Below are 23376 nucleotides of genomic sequence, written 5' to 3'. Positions count from 1 at the left end.
AACAAACAAAAATCAGCGTCTAATACGATCAAAGATGAATTCAGCAAAAGTTAATGCTTTCACGTGTGTATTGTGTTTGTTGAAGTGATACTTACAGGGGGCATAATGATAAATTCACCGAGGATACTGTCATATTCTCCTCTTCTCACTCTCTTGTTTCCTTGAGAATTAAATTGTCAATTTTCAAAACAGACCGGATTTGAAATTTATTCCCAAAAAAAGACTTGTTTCTAACTTAATTTCAAAAACCAACCTAGTTGACTGAAACTGAGTCGTTTTTTGAAAAAAAAAAAAGTTCACAAAGAAGTTTTTTCTCATAACAAAACTTCACGGAAGTTGAACTCCCGTGAAGTTTGTGAATTTTTTTTAAAACTGACCTCGTTTCAGTCAACTGGGTTGGTTTTTAAAATTAAGTTGGAAACAAGTCTGTTTTTTAGAATAAATTTCAAAACAGGTCTGTTTTGAAATTTTGTCCTTAATTTTTCTTTTCAAAATGGGGAAGAGAAAGAAAGAGAGAGGTCATCATGGACGGTTATAAACTCAAACTTGTGTAATTTAGTAGCCGTTGAAAAAATTGGATAAGACTAAAACTCTCTCTCTCTCTCTCTCTCTTTCTCTCTCCTCCCTTTATATTCCAAAAACACACGCAGAGCAAAGGGGAACAGAGGTTTCTGTTTTCTTCCCAAAGTGGGTACCTACTCATCTTTGTTTGTTGGCTCTCCATTATTTCTCGGGTTTTCTTCAAAGAGCATAATTAATTTCTCTTTCTCTTGGTCCTTTGCTCTCATATCTGTTCTCCTTCTACTTCCTGAACTCAATCAGAGGCAAGTATGGAGCATGTTCTGCATTTCGTTTTCGGCATTTTCGGTATGTGATTTATTATAATTTTTCTCCTCCTATTTTCTTCATTGTGTTTGTTTGATTTTGCTAGAAGCTGATGATGATAATATGGATGTTGGTTCTTTGTAAATGAAATCTGTTGACAGGGAATGCTACTGCTCTCTTCCTCTTCTTGTCACCCATGTGAGTCTGTACACATGTCTTAAGCCAGTTCGTTCTTTTCTAATTCCTTTTGTTTTGTGAAAATTTAAATGTAGAGATAAAAATAAATTAATCATCAATTAAAGATCACGGGTTGGTGGCACAGTCGGCTGGCGCGTAGGTCTCATTACTAATATGAGTCATCCTGCGGTCGAGAGTTCGAGCCTTTCTTTACCCAAGCGTGACTTTTTCTCTCAATTGTGTTCATTGTTTAAATCCTTTTTTATCCACTCTCTGATTGTAAAGCAAAATTTATTTGTTCGTATTAGTTTTTTGAAGATCTAAAAATTTTATTGACTCTCTCTCTCTCTCTCTCATATTCTCTTTATGGAAATCTTTTTCCACTCTTTCACTTCAAACAGTTTTCCATTCACTTCGACATTGAATAAACTAAAAACTGTTTTGAAAAAGCAAAATGAGTTTTTATTTTTCAAATTCTAAATTCTTTCTAATTTGTGGTCTAATTTCTCACTTTATCTGTCAAAATAATTATAATTTCGGAGAAAAATTAAATTTTTTATTATTTTATTCCCCTGCTGATTGCGTCTCTATATCTCCCCTCACACAATAATTTCCTTCATCTCAATATTGATTTTCTGAAAATAAAAATATATGTATTTTTTGGGAAAGAAAAATATTTCCTGTAGCCTAAACTGAAAACTCTTTGAATTTGTTGGTCTACTACCTAACTTTATTCGTGCCAACCGAAAATTTTGAAATTAAGGTTTTATTGCTTTCTTCTGTTGTATCTAACTTTTATGTCAAAATAATTAAAATTTTCGATAAAGTTTATTCAAAAAAATTCTGGTTTTCCACTCTTTTATTCCGCTGCTGAGCGTAACGTGTATTTTGCAATCTTGCCTTTTTTTCCATTATATATGGAGAAATTGAGGACAATTTGCAAAAATGGTCCTCCTTTCAGAGAAATAATTAGATGTTGGTAGATACTCCCTCAAATGTATATGTGACACCGATTTATTTTCCTTGAGAAGAATTCCTTTGGTATTATCATGATTAATATTCCAATGTTATCCCACAGAAAACATCATTTTTTTGTTATTCTAATGGTTATATATTCCAATTTATCTTTCCAGATTAACTTTTCGGAGGATTATAAAGAACAGATCCACTGAAGAATTTTCAGGGGTCCCCTACAACATGACCATGCTCAACTGTCTCCTCTCTGCTTGGTAAAGGCTTTTGGCTTCCAGCTATTGATCAACTACCTTGTTCTCTGATATAATCCCACGTCTACATTTTATTACACCAGTATTTATTTTCTTTAGCACATCATAGTTTCTTTGCATTTCTTTTCTCTCTCTAAACTATAACCGCACGCCAATAAATTGAAGGGCTATTTACAGAGAACCCCCCATGAACTTTTGGGGGTTGCAGTAACCTCATAAACTGTTTTATTACCCTAAACCCCTTGAAATTTAGGAGTTACTGCATGTAACCCCAATAAACTGTTTTACTTAACTAAATCTTCCCGGAGAATTTATCTTTTAATCCTCATATTAGCACCATTAACTCTTACTTATTACTAGTAGTAAGCACATGATAAAAGAAGAAGAACTAAAAAAAATTAGTGAAATAAAACGGTTCATGGGAGTTATGCGCGGCAAGCCGGCAACTCCTAAAATTCAGGGGGGTTTAGTGTATTAAAAAAAAGTTGAGGGGGGTTCACCGCAACTCCCCAAAATTTTATGGGGTTTCCTATAATTAACTCTAAATAATTGAAATTTGATATTAATTAATACGCACTTGCGATAAAAACCGATAATACGGGGAAGAAATTATAATACGTAAGCGAGAATTGCTTCAACGTACCGACTGTTCAGAGAAGGTAAAAACCGAATGTTTTTCATGAGACTGGGTATAATGATCGAGCTAGCCTAATTGTGAGTATTTGATATTTTTTTAAGGTACGGGCTTCCATTTGTTTCGCCAAATAACCTCCTAGTATCGACAATCAACGGCACCGGTGCCCTGATTGAGGCGACGTATGTGCTGATATTTCTGATTTTTGCGCCGAAGAAAGTGAGGGCAAAAATGATGGGACTCCTCGCTCTGGTGATCTCTGTGTTCGCTTCAGTAGCACTTATATCAGTGTTTGCTCTTCATGGCCAAACAAGGAAGCTCTTCTGTGGATTTGCAGCTACAATCTTCTCTATTTGCATGTATGCGTCTCCATTATCTATCATGGTAAGGAGCTCTTCCCTTCACTATTAATTAACATGGACATAAGCTTCAGTTTGGTTCCGTACTGTGATCCACCATTTAATTCATTAGTAACAATACACAGTACAAATTGGAGTAATTTGATTAATTTGGTAGAGAGGGGTGCCTTCGGGAACACCGACACAGGTGGTGCATGGCTGTCCTCAGCTGGCGCCGTAGTTCTTAATTAATTCAACTTCTTTAGAAAACAAAGTTCTTATCAATGGTTCCAGTGTTCTCATCAAAAAGTACAGTATCGAAAAGAGTGATTGAGAGCTCCATAGAAGCCATGTTTATTTATGAATCATAAATGGTGTTTGCACCGGATTAATTTAGGCTAAATGGCACTTAAATACCTTACAGTTTCACACTATTAGCACTTATATACCCTAAGTTGTATTTCGTAGTATTTATATACCCTGAGTTGGTCAAAATTAGCATATTGATGCCCTACGTTTTGTAAACATGACAATTTTTATCCAAAAGTTCCCATATAATATTTATATGCTATTCTTATAGTTATTTCTCTATTAATTTTGTTGAATTCATTATTAAATCTTTTAAAATTCTATTTTTGAAATAGAATTATGATGCATTTAAAATTAGAATTTTTTTTGATGAAAAAACAATGGTTAATCCCTGTTAATTAAAAAAAGTATCAAAGTATCATGTAATTACAAAATCAAGGACAGGAACTATGTCCCAATGTTGAAGGATAGAATATAGAATTTCTACTAATAGTGATGTATAACCTTCTTCTTACAAAGATTCATGAAGATGAAGAGAGGGCATTGTCGTCATTCATCGTTGACATAGATTTAAGTAAGAACCAAAGCCAGCTATACATATACTTAGCAGAAATTAAACTTTCTATAGTCAACAAAGAAAGATACGAAAGTGTTGAATATTGAAAGATATACAAAAACAGTCCAAAAGCATAACTGAAAGAGATTGCAACATTGTCTTCAAACACTTGCTCTTGATATTGGATGATCATTCAACCTCGTAGATAAGTGTCTTGCAGCCAGTCCTCTTTTCCAGCACCTGACCAATCATACAACCCAGATATAATCTGATTAATAATCGCCTTATAAGCCACCTTCGGTCAAATCTGACCAAGTCGAAAGACTTTCGGGCTCAATATACGAACCAGAGCTTCACTTCCTTGCATCACCGTTTACCCTTCCCTGTCACCACCTTTACACTTCTTGAGGATGAAGTTTATCGAGTGTTGAAGCAAGAATTTCAGTCTGATCAGGTGAAATCGCCGGTATTATTTCTCTATTAATTTTGTTGAATTCATTATTAAATCTTTTAAAATTCTATTTTTGAAATAGAATTATGATGCATTTAAAATTAGAATTTTTTTTGATGAAAAAACAATGGTTAATCCCTGTTAATTAAAAAAAGTATCAAAGTATCATGTAATTACAAAATCAAGGACAGGAACTATGTCCCAATGTTGAAGGATAGAATATAGAATTTCTACTAATAGTGATGTATAACCTTCTTCTTACAAAGATTCATGAAGATGAAGAGAGGGCATTGTCGTCATTCATCGTTGACATAGATTTAAGTAAGAACCAAAGCCAGCTATACATATACTTAGCAGAAATTAAACTTTCTATAGTCAACAAAGAAAGATACGAAAGTGTTGAATATTGAAAGATATACAAAAACAGTCCAAAAGCATAACTGAAAGAGATTGCAACATTGTCTTCAAACACTTGCTCTTGATATTGGATGATCATTCAACCTCGTAGATAAGTGTCTTGCAGCCAGTCCTCTTTTCCAGCACCTGACCAATCATACAACCCAGATATAATCTGATTAATAATCGCCTTATAAGAGAAGTTAATATGTTCAAACAAAACTTTGTTTCTAGTGATCCATAAAAAGCATGCCAAACATATCATCTACTTCCACATAACTTCTCAACAGATTGTAGCAAATCTTCAAAAGATGTTGGCCATGGAAATGGGAGATAGTATTCTTTTAAGTGATTCTATACAAGATTAGAGATAGAACAAGAGAAAAACAGATGGGCTCTAGTATAATAAATATTAGAATTTGGGTTGGTTTAATAGTAATTTAATAAATATTGGTGGTTAGAAAACTCCAAAATTAACAAATGAATGTTATATGGGAATTTTTGAATAAAAATTTTCACGTTTGCAAAAAATATGTTATTAAATTGCCAATTTTGACCAACTAAGGGTATATAAATGCTACAAACTATAATTGAGGGTATATAAGTGCTAAAGGAGTAAAACTATAAGGTATTTAAGTGCTGTGTAACTTCTTTAGGAAACAAAGTTATTATCAATGATTCCGGTGTTCTCATCAATAAGTTCAATATCGAAAAGAGTGATTGAGAGCTCCACAGAAGCCAGGTTTATTTATGAATCATAAATGGTGTTTGCACTGGATTAATTTATCTAAACCCAGTTTAAGACTCATCTAGCCCTTAGAGTAATGGTGCGTTTGAAAACATTGTTCAAAGAGAGGAGGGGAAGGATTGGGAAGGTTAAGATGTTAACCCTCCAAAAGTTGTGTTTATTTTGAAATTTTAAAAACAAGCAAATTCATTCACTTTCCTAAACCTCCTAGAGTGGACGGATTAGGAGAAGAGGGATAAAGTTTAAATGGAAATTTTTCACTACTCCAAAATTGTCCTTAAAGTAAAAAAAAAAGAACATTTACATGTACATTTTCTTCAAAAGGGTATATTAGTCATGAGGGTTTAATTAAGAGGGTGTTAGTCAACTGGAATATTTTTTATAGACGTGGAACAATTTTTAGTATAAGATAATTTTTTGAAGTGGGATATTTTAGTTGGGATAATCGAGAGTAATTTTTTAAAACGAGATATATATTGGGACAATTATTAGTATAATTAAGGATAATTTTCAATAATCAATAAGCATATAAGTCATGCATTTTGATGATACGACTACTATTTATATATTTTAAAACTTGCTATTAATAATAATTATTATTTATTTTAGTGTTAATTAATCTTGAAGAACTATTGGATAGACTATAAGATACTATTATTATAATAATTTCTAACTTTTTTTATTTTTTGGAATCATTATTGTGATACAAATTAAAAACAAAGTTTTTTTCTTTTTTTCCTTTCTTTTTTGACATGCTAGACATCATTCTGTTATCTCTTAATTTTAAGTAATTTTTAACAAAAGATGAATGTTGTAATTTTTAAATTTAAATAATTATACCATTCTGATATTTAATAAAAAATACAAAAATGTTAAATAGAAAGGTAAGAAGAGATGTGATCTAATATTGTCGTGTAGTTTGAAGATGATGGAGAAATAAAATATGAAAAATAAAAAAGCAAATAAGAAAGTTCTAGTTTTTTACCATCTACTTCTAGGTTAAAACTTAGGACAATTTGGGAGCCTAGAACACTCTCTTTTCTATATGAACTTGACAAAAGTTGGATAACTTTTTACTATTATCCTAATTAATCTACTTTTTATCCAGTTTTAATTGACTAACACTGTATAATTTTATCCTAGTACTAGTTCTACTTGACTAATGCTATAAAAATGTATTCTAAAAGTTATCCTAGTTCTAATTTTGAGTTCTACTTGACTAAGCCTCCTAGACAAACACAAATTNACACCATTTTTTCTATTTTGTTCCGTCCCGTATCATCCCCTTCCCTTGGGTTTAGTTGAACCATTCCTCTCCCCTGCCATTATTTGTATCCAAACCGCTGTCAGTTTCTCCTTAAAAAATCTTTTACATATTTGGATTTGTTAAATAAAAATGTGAAGTATTTTTCTGATTGTTGCCTATGAATCTACTATTAATACCCCCCACTTAGGGTAAAGTGCAGATAACCACACACATATTCAGCAGTACTTAACACCTTTCAGCACCTTTTTCTTCAGGAAAGAGAAGGACCAGTCCTCCACTCCAATCTAAAATATTTAGCATTTTCAATTATTTGAGTTACAGATTTATGTATTCCTTCTAATGAAAAATACAGTAATTTGCCTTCCTAAAATTTTAAACTTATACTTCTTTTCCACTATTTACAGAGGCTGGTAGTCCAAACAAAAAGTGTGGAATACATGCCATTCCTTCTTTCCTTATTTGTATTCCTGTGCGGAACTTCATGGTTCATCTATGGACTTCTTGGACACGATCCATTCATCTCGGTAACTTATTTGATCTTTCTTGTTTACAAATTTGGGTTATTTGCAGATAGACCTCGATCTGTAGTATGTAATTACTACCTAGCTCTCTAGTTTTATTGTTACATATAGACCCCACGAAGTGAAATTTTTTGGCTTCTTTATCCTCAGGTGGTCTACTTGTCAAAAACAATGTTCTTCCTCTTTGAGGGTAAATTAGTAATAAAAAAGGGAAAATTGCTTACCTCCCCCAATTTTTTTACAAGTGTTCCACCCACCCCCAAGACTTTTTCAACGCTCCCAAAACCCCAAAAGTAAACTCATTATTCTCCGAGCCTCAAAAACACAAAACCCAAAAGTGAAGACCATAATACCCTTTCTCACTCTCTCCCTCTCCCAGTTTCTCTCCCTTGGCTTTCTCTCTCATCAAATCAAGTGAGATTTTAGCTAGGTAATCTTGCAGGGATCAGAAGCCCCCGTCTGCTTCAACCTCGCCCAACAGCAGCTCAACAAGCAGCACGAGCTCCAACAATGGAGCTCAACCATTAGCATCCCTCCCTACTCTAACTCCCAAAATCAAACTCTAACCCAAACCCTAATCCATACCAAACGACCTTCATCCAAGCCGACACGCAATCCTTCAAACAAGTCGTCCAAATGCTCACAGGTGTTAGACCATAGAGGGGGGGTGATTAGGGTCTTATGCTAATCTAATCCGATTTTATGTCAATTAAAATTAATTAACAAGTTATCCTAGCAAGTATAACATACAACAAGATATATGAGCTAAGATAAGCAATATGAACAATGAGATATATCCTATATGATAAAAATATATGCAATGATATATAAACTAACATATATGATAAAAATATATGCAATGATATATAAACTAACACAAGGGTGAAATAAACATAAACAAGATAATGGATGAAATAAATGAGCAATGCACAATTGGCGATATAAGATAAATGCAAAAAGCAAATGCGCCAATGACAACTCAAACACACTCAAATGATCACGGAGTTCGGACCTTCCATCCTACGTCTCTGCTCCCCACTCCCGGGAAGAAATCCACTATCACAACCGGGTTTTCTACGCTCACCTGAATAACGTTTACACCTCACAATGTCGGTTTTTAACGTTCACAATCACTTCACAATGTCGGTTTTTAACGCTCACCGATCAACGTTCACTCCCCACACTCGGTTTTCTAGTTCACCGAAAACTTCACAACACACTCGGTTTTTTAGCTCACCGAAAACCTTACAACACTCACAATATAATAACAAATATGTTCTCCTCAATAGATGAGAACTCAATGTAGCTCACTCTCAATTGTTACAACTCCCCACAACCTAATTATACAATGTATGTAAATACAATAAGCTCAATGGTTGTGTGTGTAAGCAATGAGAAAATAAAATCAAATCTAAACTCAATACAAATACTAGCTTATGGAAATGTAAATCAAACGTATAAATAACTAGATATGAGTTTAGAGATTCTTCTCTGAATAACAAAATGAAGAGATGGAGATTGAAGCCCAAACAATAAGATGATCTCCTCCACTTGAGAAAACTTCTTCACAAACAAAACAGATACTGAACACACTTAAATCCTTGTTTAAAACTTGTTTAAAACACTCTCATTAGTTAGTTCAGAACTGAGATCAATGTGGGTATTTATAGCCTCCCAAAGCCTCGACTAAAAACCCCAAACAAAAGACCAAAAAGCCCCAAACAACAGCTGCAAGAAAATAATCGTTGGGAATGAAAAGACAGTGCGGTGGTCGACCATGGGAAACTCGCGGTTGACCGCGAGACAAAACCAAAACTGAGAAAATATCTAGAGAAAGCTACGGTCGACTGTGGCGGTCGACCGTGGGAACTTACAGGCTGACGATCGACCGTCACGGTCGACCGTGAAAGTTGCTGCTGCCCACTCAGGAAAAGAACCAGGTGCGGTCGACCGTGGCGGTCGACCGAGAACTGATATATTGAAAATATAGGTTTTGAAAACAATTTTTATGACATTAAAATCCTGTTTAAAAATATCAAATTAATTCTAAAAATTATGAAACTTTGGGAAATGATTGTAGACATGATAATACACATGCTACAAAAACTGGTTTTCTAAAAGGACTTCCCAAATGAGAAATATCATCATTTTGCAAAATAGTCCAAAACATGAAAATGTGAACATATGAATTTTGACATTTTAGCTTAACCATATATATATATATATAACTATATATATGCATAGAAATCAAAACTTATGTATACACTATATGAAAACCAATATAATGTGTGTATATAATATTATATTGAGCTTAAGGTACTAACACACATAATATAAACTTCTAAACTAAATTACCCAAGCTTGATCTTGATCTTCAATAGCTTGACTTAGTAATCTTGCCGATGAAGCTTGAACTTGGATCTTCAACTTGAATTGTACAAAGCTTCACCTAATATTCCGCCAACCTCCATTTGATATGATTGTTATGGCGCAATCCATCCAACCTCCAACTCGTTGTTTGCCTAGAATAAATATAAAAACACAAACACTAGACAAACAATATTAGAAGTAAATTATTTGTTAAACATCATCAAAAGAAGAAGACCAACAATCTTCCCCTTTTTGATGCTGACAAATAATTTACAAAAAGGATATATGCATGAAAGGAAATGAATATACAATGTATAATATATCATACATATAAACAAGAAAGAATATACTCATAATATTTCTCCCCCTTTGACAACATCAAAAAGGGGACAAAGGGATGACGAGAGCGAAAGCTCCCCCAATTAATAAGCATAGGTGAGTATCAAACAAGTGTTTGCGTCGAAAGTTAATGTATTCATTGCGGTATTCATTACAACTTCGGTCGTTACAATGAAAACAAAAAGATAATCTTTTTATAAGATCTTTACACAATGAAAACAAAAGTTACAACTCTCGTCAAAACAAACGCAGAGATCGTTTATCGGTCTTCTGCTTGCGTGGGATCTTTGCCTGTGCCGGGGTTTATCCGTGGACCGCCTTAGATCTGGATCCGGTTGATAGAAAATTCGGCAGAGCTTTGCCTTCGCCGAGGAAGTATTTGATTTGAAGCGCTGAAATCGACCAAGCGAAATCAGGGCTCTTCTCGAGATTAAGACTAAGCCTAATCTCAAGGGACGGACGGGAACGGGCGTCGGATCTCTCGAACTCTCCTTCTTTATGCCGAAGAACTCGCCAAGATCTGTCAACCCCCGCTGAAATTCGTGCTCCTTTGACTCTACAATCCGACAGCACCTCCTTGTCTTGATAATCAATCGCCCCTCAGAAATGAGCACCCGAGCTCGTATTTATAAGCTTCAGAAGCGGTTATTTGGATGAGAACAAGTGATTTGGCTCTATCTTCAGTTAATAACTGATTAACCATGCTAGGGGATGATATCAAGTCAGTTTGGATGCTCAGGAACGACCAAATCCCGAGAAAAACCGTCAAAAACCGAACTGGGATCGAAACAGCGCGCAGGAAAAATCCGACCCGCGGTTACTGTAGCGCGGGTCGGAAAATTCCGACCCGTGGTTACTGTAGCACGGGTCGGAAAATTCCGACCCGCGGTTACTGTAGCGCGGGTCGGAAAATTCCGACCCGCTGTTACTGTAGCGCGGGTCAGTTTGAGATATCTGCGGTATTTTGGTCATAACTCTTTCGTACGACCTCCGATTAGGCTGATTCAAGATGCGTTGGAAAGCTAACGAAGAGATCTACAACTTTTATGTTTTGAGATTTTTCAGATTCAAATCGCAGCATAGTCAAAACTTCACTTCTTTGTGCGGTCAAATTACTGTAGCAGAATTCCGACCCGCTACTGTAGCAGAATTCCGACCCGTGGGTACTGTAACAGTCTTAACTCACTCATCCGACCTCGGAATGAGGCGATTCAAGATGCGTTGGAAAGCCGACGAGGAGATCTACAGGCTCCCATAATTGAATCATATGTGGAATAAATAGGACACGAGGGGTGCTCCGCCTTTCGTAAATGACGTGGGGCTCCCGATCAGCTCTCGTTTCCGTTATTCCAAAGTTCCGTTGCTTCGTATGACCCGTCAACTCACTTCATGTGTTTGTCATTGTCAAACGAGCTCCTGCGACTCTAATAGCGATGTTTATCATCTTCTCTCTGTCTCGAGTCGTGTACGGACACCCATAGGTATTTTTAGACGCCTACAGATACCCCCTCCAAAGTATTTCAGACTCATTCTTTTATAGAGGAGTCTGGAATGCTTTGGATAAGATAGGCCATCTCCTCAATTTCGTAGAGTGACCTTGAACTATCTCAATTCTTAACTTCTTCAGTCTTCAATCTATTCATTGTTTCGTCGAATAGGTGAAGTTCTTTCGGCGCTGCGTTTATCGTCTGACCGCTGTCGAAATCTTGAACTGAGATTGGTGTGTAACTTTCTGAACTTAGCTCGTGTCATTGAGCTGACTTTGAACTGATCCTCTCTGTCGGGAATTCATATCTGATTGTAACTGAAATCCTTGGAATCATCTTTTGCCTTATTTTGGCGAAATTGCTGATGCGTTGACCGGCATCGATCTTTACTGTAACGCGTTGACCGGCGTTAACACAGTTTATACTCGTACGTTTGCTGGAGTCTATACAGTTTAAGCTCTTAAGGCATTGGAGCGTGACGGTCCCGAATGTTGGGCTGCAGGACCAACTATTAAAGCTGATTCATCTGCACGTGTGGATCTTATCCTGAAGTTTGTTGGATGTTCAAGTCATGAGACCAACTAATGAAGCTGATACGTCAATGACTCGCATTTATAGAATTTTTGGCAAATTCTCAGCCATCAACGGGTTTGATAAGCCTTTACCGACTACCGTTTGAGTCGGGCTAGCATGCGGATTGTTTAAGTCCGTTCCGCATGTAACGTTATGCTAAAAGAGTTAACTCTTTTAGTGCTACGATATTGAATACGTAGACTTCGTCTTTCTCCTGTGAAAAGACTAAACAGCGACGTGTATCAGACGTAGACTTTAAGGTTTTTGGCAAACCCTCAGCCTTCAACGGATTTGGCGTGCCTTTACCGATTACCGTTTGAATCGGGCTTGCATGCGGATTGTTTAAGTCCGTTCCGCACGTGACGTTGTGCTAAAGGAATGAACTCCCTTAGACTTGATGCTACGATATTGAATACGTAGACTTCGCCATTGTTACGGGAATAGGCTACCCGACAACGTGTATTAGACGCTGACCTATCCCTACTTAGGCTTCGGGATAAAAGTCCCCAGATTGGAATTCTGGTGTCTTCTTCAATCGGTGAAAGACTAAACCGGCAACGCGAGTTAGGCGTTGACTTATCCCTACTTAGGGTTCGAGATAAAATTCCCCGCGCGTGTGAAGCACAGATTTTGGCATTATGAATAACGACCTGCCACAATGTCCAATATGTGGACTTTTGTCCTTTTCACGGCAAAAGACTAACCGGCAACGCGTGTTAGGCGTTGACTTATCCCTGCTCAGGATTCGGGATAAAATTCCCCATGCATAAAAGGCATGGATTTTTGTTGCTACGATGCTGAATACGTAGACTCGGTCATTTTTACGGGAACGAACCACCCAGCAACGCGGGTTAAGCGTTGACTTATCCCTACTTAGGCTTCGGGATAAAATGCCCCAGACTGGATTCTGGTGTCTTTTTCAATCGGTGAAAGACTAAACCGGCAACGCGTGTTAGGCGTAGGCTTATCTCTATTTAGGATTTGAGAATTGTGTCTTTTCTCAGGGTAAAGACAGACTGGAAAATAGAAGAGGAAGAATTTTATATTCTATCTCCCGGCACTGAAGAGGAAGAATTTAATATTCTATCTCCAGTTGGAAAGGAAACTCAAGGTGGGATCTCCACCCTCAGAATCCGAAATGATGAAACTAAGAGTGGGATCTCCACTCTGAGAATCGGAAAGATTCAAACGACCCTAACTTTTATAGGATTGGTCATTCGATCCAAAAAGAGTCCCTCATTTATTGAGGAGAAAGCCCAATTTCGACCCTAACTTTTACGATCCAAAAAGAGTCCCTCATTTATTGAGTAGAAAGCCCAATTTCGACCCTAACTTTTATAGGTTTGGTGGAAAAAGGAAAAGATGAAAGTCTTTCGTTTATCGAAAAGGATAACTCAATCTTAGTCCTAACTATCTGCAGGTTTGACTAAGTAAAGTTGGAGACAATCCTAACTTTTATAGGTTTGATTGCTCAATTGAAAGTGGACCTCTCGTTCATGAAAGGAATCGAGAGGAGAATCTGGTTGTGGCCCTAACTTTTATAGGTTTGACTAAGGAAGCAGTGAAAGTGGGAGGTTTGGAAAGTGGTCCTCTCGTTCATGGAAGGAATCGAGAGGGGACTTTGGTTGTGGCCCTAACTATAGGAAGGTTTGACCAGGTAGACAGTGAGAGTGGGAGTACAAATCATAGTGGGGGTTTAGTGTTTATCACCTTGTTCGTAATTATCGGGTTATCCCTAAGAAAATTACATATAGCGTTCTTCTGGGAACTTCCCATTACATGAATCATCCACCCCCAGCTTCTTTCTTGGAACTGGGTCTGACTTTGTACTCCGTTACATGACCGGGTTATCCTTAAGAATATTAGCGTAACATTCTCCAGGAACTTCCCATCAACGGTAGGAAACAGTTTAGACTCATATACCTATTGGAGTATCAGGGAGCAGTTTAACCTCATATACCGATTGGAGGATTAAGAAGCAGTTTATACTCGTATACTCTTCGGAGTATTGAGAAGCAGTTTATACTCTTATACTTGTCGGAGTCTTCATTCGGTTTAATTGAGCGATATAACGCCGGCTTCAACCAAGGTTTGAAGACTATTCTTAAGAGCGAAGCAAGCCTTGGTGGGATGAAGGATCCTTCTGTGGTATGCACAATACTTTGGATCCAAAATGTTATCAGCTTCCTCCTGATTTGTGATGGGTGGAAGCTTAATCTTGTTGTTTTCAAGGAGAGATTCGAAGATGGCTGGAACGTCCTCGTCCTTGAAAGAATACTCTTTTTGGAGTCTCGGGTCCGAAGTCTTTTGCTGCCTTCGGCATTGCTGTTGTGACGTTTGATTTGTACTAACAGCAGCTGCAGGTGCCTTGCCCTTACCACGGGAGGCAAAGTTTGAGTTCGGAGGATTGGCCGTCGGTTGGCTCCTCTCGGCCTTCTTCCTTCGGAGGAAGCGTTCGGCTTGTTCACCGCGCACCTTCAAGTCTTTCCAAGTGTTAGACGGTGCGACTCCCATAACTTCCAATATCTCAATAGATAGGTTGTTATGACATGTCTGGAGGATGAAGTCCTCCGTGATCGGATCCCGGCAGTTCATTGCTTTATTCCGGAAGCGATCTTTCATTTTCTCATCCTCGCTCGTATCGGGCTTTGGACGATTCTTAAGAGGAATAACGGGGCCACCCCCAGCGTTGTCGTCTTTAGTGGGGCCACCCCCAGCGTTTTGGTCAACGAGAGGGTTATCAGCATTAAGGCGTTCATCCACATCTGAATCGCTACCTACTTGGTTAGCAGCGTTGCGACGGCTGGATTCGCCCATTTGATTGGAAAGAGCCCGAATCTGTCGGTCGTGCTCTTCCTTCATCCGCTGCATAGCCATTTCTATTTCGAATTTAAATGCTTGCTTCTGCTTGGCTAGAGCATCCTCAACCATTTTAGTTGCTTCTTCGGTGTTAATCATAAACACTTCGCAGGATTGCCCTGGGCTAGATACCGTATTGTCAGAAGCGACTACAGAGTTAGCATCCGATGATTCATCGTCCGAGGATAACCCTCTCTGCATTCTTTGGGAGACCCTGCGTCTAGTGGTCCCTGATCGCAATCGGGTTAGACGATGAGATATAAGCGGGTCAGAGCTAGAAGGTCGAATCGACTTTCCCTTATCAGCCATATTTATTGTGACTTCCGGGAGTTCGTCACCTTGAACAACCGATCTCTTTTTATAGAGACGCTTTGGTTTGGACTTAGTCATTCCGTTGGAGATCCTCTCGAATACGGAGACCCTCTGCGGAGCGGTCTTGGGGCAACTGCACGCTGATAATATTGTCCTGATTAGTTCGGCGCACGGGTAGTGAGATTTGGTTTCTCGGGCATATCTCTTCCGAGACTCGTTCATACCCCCAGCCCGATAGTACAACTCATCGATCAGATGACCGGAGCAACCTATCGTGTGTTGACATGACTCCCCTAGCATAATGTTGTCATCGTCAGATGAATACATTAACCCATCGTGTATTGATATGACTCCCCTGGTATAACGTTGTCATCGTCAGATGAATACGTTTCTTTCAGGGGATTTGCCGTTTTATTATCATTCTTAAGAGTCACGTGTTTAGAACTACGCTTTTGGGAGCGCAGGATCTCAACAGGCTCTTGGTTTTGGATACACACCCCCAGGCAGGCGGAAATTGGAGTTTTTCCTTTATGAGAAGGTTTGAAATTGTTGCGAGGGCGTGTGCGACCCCCAGCTCGATGAGTCGCTCGGGGTTCAATCATCGGACCCAAGTGTCCTTCGATCAAAACTTTGCCTCGATCCTCGTGCAAAGGACCTAGGCGATCAACTATCCTCACCTTGAATCGGGAAAAATCCATATTATCATGGGGCTCCACCAGAGGTGCGAAACTCGAAGGCATCAACGTAACCGGTGCAGAACGTCTTCTGTCTCGACCCTGGCGCGGGTCAGAATTAAGTGACCGACGGGTTGGAGGGTCGGATTCAAGTGACCCGTGATTTGGAAGGTCGGATCCAAGTGACCTGCAAAGTGGAAGGTCGGATCCAAGTGACCTGCAAAGTGGAAGGTCGGATCCAAACGACCTGCAAAGTGGAAGGTCGGATCCAAGTGACCTGCGATTTGGAAGGTCGGATCCAAGTGACCTGCGATTTGGAAGGTCGGATCCAAGTGACCTGCGATTTGGAAGGTCGGCGGGTCGGATTGGAGTGACCTGCGAATCGGCGGGTCGGATTGGAGTGACCTGCAAATTGGCTGACGGGTCGGATTGGAGTGACCCGCGTTTTGGCGGGTCGGATTGGAGTGACCTGCAAATTGGCGGGTCAGATTGAAGTGACCCGCGTGCCGACGGGTCGGATTGAAGTGACCCGCGCGCCGGCGGGTCGGATTGAAGTGACCCGCGCGCCGGCGGGTCGGATTCAAGTGACCCGCGATTCTCAATCTTTTCGGCTGCCGTTTTGGATTTTGGCCTCCAAGTTTGATGCATTCTTGGTTGTTTCTTGACTATGTCCTTCTTCTGCATCTTTTGTGCTTTTTACACAAGAATTCGCGTGCGCGCAAGCGCGCAGCGCTTTTGAATTCGCTCCTCCAAAGTTGAACGGATCTTTTTGATTTGGACCCATTCATTTGCTATTGGTTTGGAGGGGAGGACATCTGTCCGCTGTTGGGCTGCTTGGCGTTGCCTAATTTTCAGATCCGCCTCGTAACGGATCCCGTCAATTGACTCCAAGGCTCTAGCGAGTTGGCGCGCACAGCGTTGGCGCTGTCTTTGACGAGTTCTCTTCGATAAAATAGGCGCGCCTTCTGTACTCAACTCCTTGATTGAGGAGGAGTTCAAATCTGTAGATCCGGACTCATTGGAGGCCGGAAGGGCGTTGCAAGGTTCAGCTACCGCAACAACGGGGGCGTTGATCTTCCTTCGCTTGCGAGAGGCGGAGGATCTGGAGGAGGAGGACGACAGATATTCCTCGAACTTCAGTTGGTCGAACTCGTATTCGACCACTTCTTCAACCGGGATGCAGATCCGAGGTTGCGACACGACAGCTCCGACAGTGAAGCTGTTGGCTCCCACTGTGGTCGCAAGTTTGTTTGCGTCGAAAATTGTTATTTTCATTGCTATCTACAATGAAAACAAAAAGATAATCTTTTTATAAGATCTTTACACAATGAAAACAAAAGTTACAACTCTCGTCAAAACAAACGCAGAGATCGTTTATCGGTCTTCTGCTTGCGTGGGATCTTTGCCTGTGCCGGGGTTTATCCGTGGACCGCCTTAGATCTGGATCCGGTTGATGGAAAATTCGGCTAGGCTTCGCCTTCGCCGAGGAAGTATTTGATTTGAAGCGCTGAAATCGACCAAGCGAAATCAGGGCTCTTCTCGAGATTAAGACCAAGCCTAATCTCAAGGGACGGACGGGAACGGGCGTCGGAATAACTGATTAACCATGCTAGGGGATGATATCAAGTCAGTTTGGATGCTCAGGAACGACCAAATCCCGAAAAAAACCGTCAAAAACCGAACTGGGGTCGAAACAGCGCGCGCAGAAAAAATCCGACCCGCGGTTACTGTAGCGCGGGTCGGAAAATTCCGACCCGCGGTTACTGTAGCGCGGGTCAGAAAATTCCGACCCGCTGTTACTGCGCGGGTCGGAAAATTCCGACCCGCGGTTACTGTAGCGCGGGTCAGAAAATTCCGACCCGCTGTTACTATAGCACGGGTCGGAAAATTCCGACCCACTGTTACTGTAGCGCGGGTCGGAAAATTCCGACCCGCTGTTACTGTAGCGCGGGTCAGTTTGAGATATCTACGGTATTTTAGTCATAACTCTTTTGTACGACCTCCGATTAGGCTGATTCAAGATGCGTTGGAAAGCTAACGAAGAGATCTACAACTTTTATGTTTTGAGATTTTTCAGATTCAAATCGCAGCATACTCAAAACTTCACTTCTTTGTGCGGTCAAATTACTGTAGCAGAATTCCGACCCGCTACTGCAGCAGAATTCCGACCCTCTACTGTAGCAGAATTCCGACCCGTGGGTACTGTAACAACCTTAACTCACTCATCCGACCTCGGAATGAGGCGATTCAAGATGCGTTGGAAAGCCAACGAGGAGATCTACAGGTTCCCATAATTGAATCATATGTGGAATAAATAGGACACGAGGGGTGCTCCGCCTTTTGTAAATGACGTGGGGCTCCCGATCAGCTCTCGTTTCCGTTATTCCGAAGTTCCGTTGCTTCGTATGACCCGTCGACTCACTTCATGTGTTTGTCATTGTCAAACAAGCTCCTGCGACTCTAATAGCGATGTTTATCATCTTCTCTCTGTCTCGAGTCGTGTACGGACACCCATAGGTATTTTTAGACGCCTACAACAAGTATAGTGATTGCTCCCCCTATCAAAAAATGTTTTAAAGAATGTATGCAATGAGGATCATGGCAAATATATGTGAGCAAGCATAGATGGAAAATATGCTAAACACTCCTCACATACGAAAAAGATAATGAGAACACATATGAATATATCAATATGAAAAATAGTGTCTCATATCAAAGAACATAAAAACCATGTGTAAAGGTAGATTTATGAAATCAAAAGAAAAAGAGCATGAGAATCATGCAAAATGTTTTCAAATGAAAACAAATCAATCAAATGAAATCATAAATCAAAATTTAAATCATAAAACCAAAACATCATTGATTTTTAAAAAAAATCAACAGAGGCAATTATATCTAGCTCTTGAGCTAGTATCAACACATATAAACATTTTAGCATCCGGTAAACAAGATTTGGGAATAACACCCAATAAATTCGGAGGGTTATATGAACACAAACCGCTCATCAAAATCGAAACAAATAATCATGAAAACAAAAGATTTGATCAATTAAAAAATTGTTTTCATATAAAAAGTTTAGAACACGTTTTTCAAAACCAAGAAAAAGAAAAAGAAAAACACTAAAATACTTGGTTTTAAAAATTAAATTTGTTTTGGTACCCAAGAATTCTTGGTACCAAGAGATTTAGGGACATGACCCCTATCTTTTAAGCTCAAACCCCTAGGGTTATGAACCCTCTTGGGTGCATATGGTGCACTAACACGGTTAAAACAATAATCTTACAAATGACCCTTCCTATTGCAATTTGTGCAATGAAAAAGATCCATTTGTTTTTGTGGACCTTTAGCTCGTGCACGGGAATCATTTGCAAATAAAGATTTTTCTTTTAAATTGTATTGCAAATGAAAAACACCATTAAACAAAGGTGGTTTACTTGAAAAATTTGGCAAGTTTGAATATTTTTTCAAATCATAACAAAACTTCACGAAATGGTCAAATCTACCACAAACATCACATTTAAAAATATGTGGTCTACTAGAAACATTTGACAAATGAGATTTTTTTTAATCAAAACAATATTTTGCCAAGTGACCAAAACGATCACATATATCACATTTAAACACATGAGCATGCTTATGATGAACTTTATGAGTGTGTACATGTACATATGTGTGTGATGAAGAAGCCTTATGAGATGTACAATAAGCATTAACCTTAGAAGATTTGCGTGCATAATAACAAAATTTAGCAATGTGACATTTACGATCGCAAATTGAGCATTTGTAAATTTTACTATACAAGTGTGCATAGTGTGTAGGTGATTTTGTAACACTAAGTTTAGCACACTTGTCCAAGTTTCTTATGGTTATCAATGCATGTATTAAGAGTTGAGTCTAAAAATGAAATGCGATTTTTAACAACATTCAACTCATCATTTGGCACATATGCATTTACATTAGAAGTAGAAAATAAATAGTCATTTATAAAAGAAGCAGTATCATTTTTTATGTTCTTTACTTCTAACATGGCATTATTTTTGTCATGAGTCAAGTTAGCAATATTCAATTTTAAATTATTATTTTCCAAATTTAACATATCATTGTTTTCTTGAAGAGCAATACTTTCTTGAGAAATAATATCAAATTTGGAAGCTAACTTCTCATGATCGGATTTTAAATCTTCATGCTTGCTTTGCAAATCAATAAATTTTTTATATAATATGTTATAGGCATGTAACTATTTTTCACTAGCACAAGCAAGTTCATCACTAGATAAATCATTAGTGGTTTCGAACTCGCAAACATCACTAGGGCTATCGCCTAGTGGTCGTGTGCATGATGCTCCATATGAACTTGAAGTCGGATCCTCCAAGGCTTGTCAGATCACCTCCAAGTCCCCTTGATGTGCTTCAATAGATTTTCATAAAGTGTAAGCACTATCAAAATGAACAAACTTGTTAGACAAAGATGAATCAAATGTATTATGTAAGAATTCCAACAAGAGCTTGTTCATAATAATAATCTTTTATCATTTTTATTCCACTTAGCTTTCTCCAATGTGAGCACAATATAAGCACAATCAATGACTTCCCATAAATTAATATTTTTAGATTGAACAAATATTTTGAATCTAAAACACCATTAAGCATAAGGAAAAACATTAAATTTAGGAGCAATACTAGAATCATAGCCTAAACAAGATGCATCATTCATATCCATAATTTATAAAAATATGTAATCAATATACAAATACAATCAAAACAAGATTAGCACAAAAAGATAACTTTGATCTTTAACTCATGGCGATTAGACCTTAAATCAAATAGCACCAAGCTCTAATACCAATTGTTAGACCCTAGAGGGGGGGTGATTAGGGTCTTATGCTAATCTAATCCGATTTTATACCAATTAAAATTAATTAACAAGTTATCCTAGAAAGTATGAAATACAATAAGATATATGAGCTAGGATAAGCAATATGAACAATGAGATATATCCTATATAATAAAAATATATGCAAGGATATATAAACTAACACAATGGTAAAATAAACATAAACAAGATAATGGATGAAATAAATGAGCAATGCACAATTGGCGATATAAGATAAATGCAAAAGCAAATGCGCCAATGACAAACTAAAACACACTCAAATGATCACGGAGTTCGGACCTTCCGTCCTACGTCTCCGCTCCCTACTCCCGGGGAGAAATCCACTATCACAACCAGGTTTTCTATGCTCACCCGAATAACGTTTACACCTCACAATGTCGGTTTTTAACGTTCACCGATCAACGTTCACAATCACTTCACAATGTTGGCTTTCAACGCTCACCGATCAACATTCACTCCCCACACTCGGTTTTCTAGTTTACTGAAAACTTCATAACACACTCGGTTTTTTAGCTCACCGAAAACCTTACAACACTCACAATGTAATAACAAATATGTTCTCCTCAATAGATAAGAACTCAATGTAGCTCACTCTCAATTGTTACAACTCCCTACAACCTAATTATATAATGTATGTAAATACAATAAGCTCAATGGTTGTGTGTATAAGCAATGAGAAAATCAAATCAAATCTAAACTCAATACAAATACTAGCTTATGGAAATATAAATCAAACGTATAAATAGCTAGATATGAGTTTAGAGATTCTTCTCTGAATAACAAAATGGAGAGATGGAGATTGAAGCCCAAACAATAGATGATCTCCTCCACTTGAGAAAACTTCTTCACAAACAAAACAGACACTAAACACACTTAAACCCTTGTTTAAAACTTATTTAAAACACTCTCATTAGTTAGTTTAGAACTGAGATCAATGGGGGTATTTATAGCCTCCCAAAGCCTCAGCCAAAAACCGCAAACAAAAGACCAAAAAGCCCCAAACAATAGCTGCAGGAAAATAGCTGTTGGGAATGAAAAGACAGTGCGGTGGTCGACCGTGGGAAACTCGCGGTCGACCGCGAGGCAAAACCAAAACTGAGAAAATATCCAGAGAAAGCTACGGTCGACCGTGGGAACTTACAGGCTAACGGTGATGGTCGACCGTGAAAGTTGCTACTGCCCACTCAGGAAAAGAACCAGGCACGGTCGACCGTGGCGGTCGACCGAGAACTGATATATTGAAAATACAGGTTTTGAAAATAGTTTTTTTGACCTTAAAACCCTGTTTAAAAATACCAAATTAATTCCAAAAATTATGAAACTTTGAAAAATGATTGTAGACGTGATAATACACATGTTACAAAAACTGGTTTTCTAAAAGGACTTCCCAAATGAGAAATATCATCATTTTGCAAAATAGTCCAAAACATGAAAATGTGAACATATGAGTTTTGACATTTTAGCTTAACCATGTTTTAAAACAATACAAAATGATTTTGTAGAATTAATAGAAGATGTATATGATTGTTATTAAGTCAATAAACTGAGAATACAATATTTTCATAAAATTGCATATTCTATGCACTAAATACTAAAACACAATAGAGTATGAAATATGTAATTTCATATATATAAACATAAAAACCCAAAACACATGTATGTATGTATATAACTATATATATGCATAGAAACCAAAACTTATGTATACACTATATGAAAACCAATATAATGTGTGTGTATAATATTATATTGAGCTTAAGGTACTAACACACATAATATAAACTCCTAAACTAAATTACCCAAGCTTGATCTTGATCTTCAATAGCTTGACTTGGTAATCTTACGGATGAAGCTTGAACTTCGATCTTTAACTTGAATTGTACAAAGCTTCACCTACTATACCGCCAACCTCCATTTGATATGATCGTTATGGCGCAATCCATCCAACCTCCAACTCGTTGTTTGCCTAGAATAAATACGAAAACACAAACACTAGACAAACAACATTAGAAGTAAATTGTTTGTTAAACATCATCAAAACAAGAAGGCCAACAACAGAAACCGCAGAGACTACTGCCAAGACCCACAGTTCTAGTTTTGTCCCTACTCCCCTAAAAAACCCCATCCCTCCAGTCTCGAAATCAAACAAGAAGCCAGCTTTCAAGCTCTACGAGCGATGTAGCAGCATGAAGAACCTCAAGATGATCAGCCCCTTGATCCCCTCTGCCACCGCCTTCACTACTCGCTGGCAGCCGGAGAGTCTGTCTCCGAGCGTCCTTGATTTCCCCAAGCTTATGCTGAGTCATGTCACTCCTTTAAGCTCTGATCCTTTCAATAGATTGCCGGTGAGTTCGAATTTAGGGATCTCAGTCTCGCCGGAGAATCGAGCCATCACTAAGAAAGGGTATTATTTGCACCCGT

The 23376-nt window shown here is 38.3% G+C and overlaps 1 protein-coding gene across 3 annotated transcripts in view; it reads left to right on the top strand.

The window, feature by feature from the left end:
* Positions 601 to 23376, top strand: part of LOC109824959 (bidirectional sugar transporter SWEET1a) — a 24813-nt gene continuing 2037 nt past the window's right edge. The window contains exons 1-6 of one of the 3 annotated variants that reach the window (XM_020391599.1): positions 626 to 687; positions 823 to 867; positions 987 to 1023; positions 2136 to 2231; positions 2967 to 3246; positions 7332 to 7451. In XM_020391599.1, the coding sequence (XP_020247188.1) occupies positions 831 to 867; positions 987 to 1023; positions 2136 to 2231; positions 2967 to 3246; positions 7332 to 7451 (570 nt within the window). In that variant the 5' untranslated portion in view covers positions 626 to 687; positions 823 to 830. The other 2 variants (XM_020391601.1, XM_020391600.1) reach the window with 2 other exon arrangements.

The sequence above is a fragment of the Asparagus officinalis genome, chromosome 10, assembly GCF_001876935.1.
Source record: "Asparagus officinalis chromosome 10, Aspof.V1, whole genome shotgun sequence".
NCBI lineage: Eukaryota > Viridiplantae > Streptophyta > Magnoliopsida > Asparagales > Asparagaceae > Asparagus > Asparagus officinalis.
This window is presented reverse-complemented; position numbering and strand designations above follow the sequence as displayed.